Source organism: Triticum urartu, chromosome 7A, assembly GCF_056163025.1.
Source record: "Triticum urartu cultivar PI428250 chromosome 7A, HENAU_Tu73, whole genome shotgun sequence".
In the NCBI taxonomy this organism is placed as follows: domain Eukaryota; kingdom Viridiplantae; phylum Streptophyta; class Magnoliopsida; order Poales; family Poaceae; genus Triticum; species Triticum urartu.
This window is the reverse complement of record NC_141879.1, coordinates 151,733,646-151,737,174: the sequence shown is the minus strand read 5'-3', so window position 1 is coordinate 151,737,174 and position 3,529 is coordinate 151,733,646. Positions and strand designations below refer to the sequence as shown.

The 3,529-nt window shown below is 55.8% G+C and overlaps 1 protein-coding gene across 1 annotated transcript; it reads right to left on the bottom strand.

Annotated features, from left to right (window-relative positions):
• Window positions 1-2,620: 2,620 nt before the first annotated feature.
• LOC147958691 (uncharacterized) lies at window positions 2,621-3,259 on the bottom strand. The gene has a single exon (XM_087532252.1). The coding sequence runs from the start codon at window positions 3,257-3,259 to the stop codon at window positions 2,621-2,623; it is 639 nt and encodes a 212-aa protein (XP_087388378.1).
• Window positions 3,260-3,529: the final 270 nt, after the last annotated feature.

Here is a 3,529-nt window from a genome sequence, read left to right as displayed (position 1 = left end):
AGGAGAAGAGATAGCCCAGCTTCTGGCAGCCGGCTTCATTATTGAGGTTTTCTTTCCAGAGTGGCTCGCCAACCCGGTCCTCATGCTGAAGAAAAATAACAAGTGGCGCATGTGTATAGACTACACTAGCCTCAACAAGGCCTGCCCCAAAGATCCCTTCGCCCTGCCAAGGATTAATCAAGTAATAGACTCCACAGCCAGATGCGAGTTGTTGAGCTTCTTGGATGCTTACTCAGGCTACCACCAGATAAAGTTGGATCCAGTTGACCGCCTGAAGACCACCTTCATCACACCATTCAGAGCTTTCTGCTACCTGACTATGACATTCGGCTTGAGAAATGCCGGTGCCACTTTTCAGCGTTGCATGCAGAAATGCCTCCTCAAACAGCTCGGCAGAAATGCCCACGTCTATGTAGACGATATTGTGGTGAAGACGGAGAAGTGCAGCACCTTGCTGGAAGACCTCAGAGAGACATTTGAAAACTTGCACCGGTTTCAGATCAAGCTCAACCCCGAGAAATGCATGTTCGGAGTACCAGCCGGTTGCCAACTCCAACTCTTCACCACCCAGCCCACCCGCCCTGGTCACAGTAGCAGTTTTGACAGTAGAAGAAGTCACAGCTCCATCATGGGCCCAGCCCATCCTCAACTTCTTAGTAAACAAAGAGTTGCCAACTGACGAGATCTCGGCAAGACAAGTCCAACACTGAGCCGGAGCATACACAATAGTAAACCGAGAGCTTGTTAGGCGCAGCGTCACTGGAGTCTTTCGGCGCTGCGTCGAGCCAAAGAAGGGCATAGCAATCCTCAAGGACATCCACCAAGGTGAATGCGGCCACCACGCGGCCTCAGGATCACTCGTCGCCAAAGCTTTCCGCCACGGATTCTTCTGGCTGACTGCTTTGGATGACGCCAAGGAGCTAGTCAAACACTGCAAAGGGTGCCAAGTTTTCAGTTCCAAGCAACACTTGCCGGCTTCTGCACTCAAGACCATCCCCCTTACCTGGCCTTTTGCCGTCTGGGGGCTGGACATGGTGGGCCCATTCAAGACGGCACGCAGTGGCATGACACATCTGCTCGTTGCTGTGGACAAATTTACCAAGTGGATTGAAGCAAAGACGATCAAGAAGCTGAATGGGCCGACGGCCGTGACGTTCATCGCAGATATCACAACCCGGTATGGCGTACCGCACAGCATCATCACCGACAATGGCACAAATTTTGCAAAGGGAGCACTCGCACGCTTCCGTGCAACACAAGGCATCCGGCTGGACCTAGCGTCCGTTGCCCACCCGTAGTCAAACGGCCAGGTCGAGCGAGCAAACGGCCTCATCCTCTCCGGCATGAAGCCCCGACTGGTCGTGCCACTGGAGCGTTCGGCCGGCTGTTGGCTTGATGAGCTGCCAGCCATCCTCTGGAGTTTGCGCACTACCCCAAACAAGTCAACCGGCTTCAGCCCCTTCTTCCTTGTATATGGTGCCGAGGCTGTCATCCCAACTGACATCGAGTTCGACTCACGTTGGGTTACCATGTACACGGAGGCGGAGGCCAAGGAAGCACGAGAAGACGGCGTCGACCTGCTGGAAGAGGGCCGGCTGTTAGCCCTCAGCCGGTTCGCCATCTATCAGCAGGGTCTACGCCGCTACCATAGCCGGAAGGTCAAGCCAAGATCGTTCCAAGACGGCGATCTTGTGCTCCGGCTGATCCAGCGAACAGCCGGCCAGCACAAGCTCTCGGCCCCTTGGGAGGGCCCCTTCGTCATCAGCAGATCTTTAGGCAACGACTCCTACTACCTAATCGACGCGCAGAAGCCGAAGGCACACAAGAGAGATGATTCCGGCATGGAGTCGGAACGACCATGGAACGCCAATCTCCTTCGAAGATTTTACAGTTAAAAATCAGTATGTACCATGCTACCTTTTGTACTAAGTACGAGACAAAGGGTCCCCCGAGGAGCACTCGGGGACTACCCTCTTTTATCTATGAATGATGAGTATCATGCCTATGATTATGTTACTACATTTGTTTTTTCGTCTGGCACCGGGTTCGACCAATCGGCCCGGGGACTCTCCGCCTTAAGTTATATCTAAGTTCTGCCTGCAGTCAGACAAGTAGTGTGCCGGCACCCAAGCCCCCTCTTGTCAAAAGTCGCAGCTCGAAGAATCGACTGTCCGGCTGGCAAGAGCCAAAGGCAGGAAAGGATGCCCACACGAAAAACGGCTAAGGACTAACGAACTTATATAACACAAGCCGGCCTCCTGTCCCGCCAACCGGCTACCAGAGCAGCCGGCTGGCTGGCTTCCCGTTCACCTTGCTACAATCTAAGAAAGCTCGAGTACTTGTCTTCCCAAAAAACGGTCAAGACCTTCTCCAGCCACAGACTGCAGAGCAATTGTCCGGCTGGGAAGGCGGCGACCAGGGGAAGGCGGCAAAGGAAAAAGCCAAAACGATGAAAAGCAAACATGAACGGAAGCCAAACACATGCATGATTATATTTACACAAAAGACTTTCGAAAGGCCAGCATTCAACATAATTTGAATACACCCCCAGTGGGTGGAACTGCACAAATTTAATAAAAGTTGTCCAAAAGTAACGAGCAGGAAAAACAAGGATGGCGGATCAGGCCAAGGGAGCGACGGGCGAGTCGGGCAGGTTGGTAGAGACGGCAGTGCCGGCTGGAGGAGTGGCCGGCTGGCGAGTCTCGGCATGATCATCACCTCTTGCAGACGGCGCGTTTGCACGCGCCTCGTTGCTGGAGGCACGATCAGGCTGAGGTTGGCTGGTCGCTTCGCCATCTGGCACGACGTTTTCACCATCCTCTCCCTCTTCCTCTTCACCCTCGTCGCTGGAAGCAATCTCCTCCGCCGAGTCCTCACCTTCTGTCGGGTTCAGCCCGAACCACTCCTCCGGCTGAGCGACGCCGTGATCATTCACCTCATGGGCAAAGGCACTAGTGTCGGTGTACTCGGCGACCGCCGAGGCGCGCCGGACGATAGGCGGCCGCGCCGCCTCCAGCTCCTCGTCGGCCTCCTGCCGCCAGGTGCTCAGCTGGTCCAAGTTCAGCCCAGGATACCAAGCTCGGACGAACTCCAGCGCCCACCCAGCATCGGACCGGGCCGCTGACGCCTTCCAAGCGTCGAAGCGGCCGACTGCAACCTCCAGCCAGTCGGCGGTCCGACTTGGGGTGCGCGGAACCGCCTCGCCGGGCCAGAGGGCGGCCAGCACTTGCGCCCCGGCGCGCTGAAGACGGCGGAGCATGCGGTGAGCCGGCTGCAGGTGGGCTTGAATCACCAGAAGCTGCTCCTCAAGTGACCGGCCAGCACCCGGCGCGATCTCGACCCCTGCATGCCGTCGCGCGTCGCGGTAGGCCTCGATGGCTTGGGTAGCGGCAACGGAGTAACCGGGAAAGTAATCTGCACAAACAAGAAAGCAGTAGTTCAAAATCAAAAGACGAGTCAGATGGCAGGAGGCAGGCAAAGAAACAAAGCAGAAGGCGGCTTACCATCAATTAAATCTTCAACCCGGCTG

Bases quoted from the DNA above. Each gene is read 5' to 3' on its own strand.
- LOC147958691 (XM_087532252.1), bottom strand. From the start codon at position 3,259: ATGCTCCGCCGTCTTCAGCGCGCCGGGGCGCAAGTGCTGGCCGCCCTC.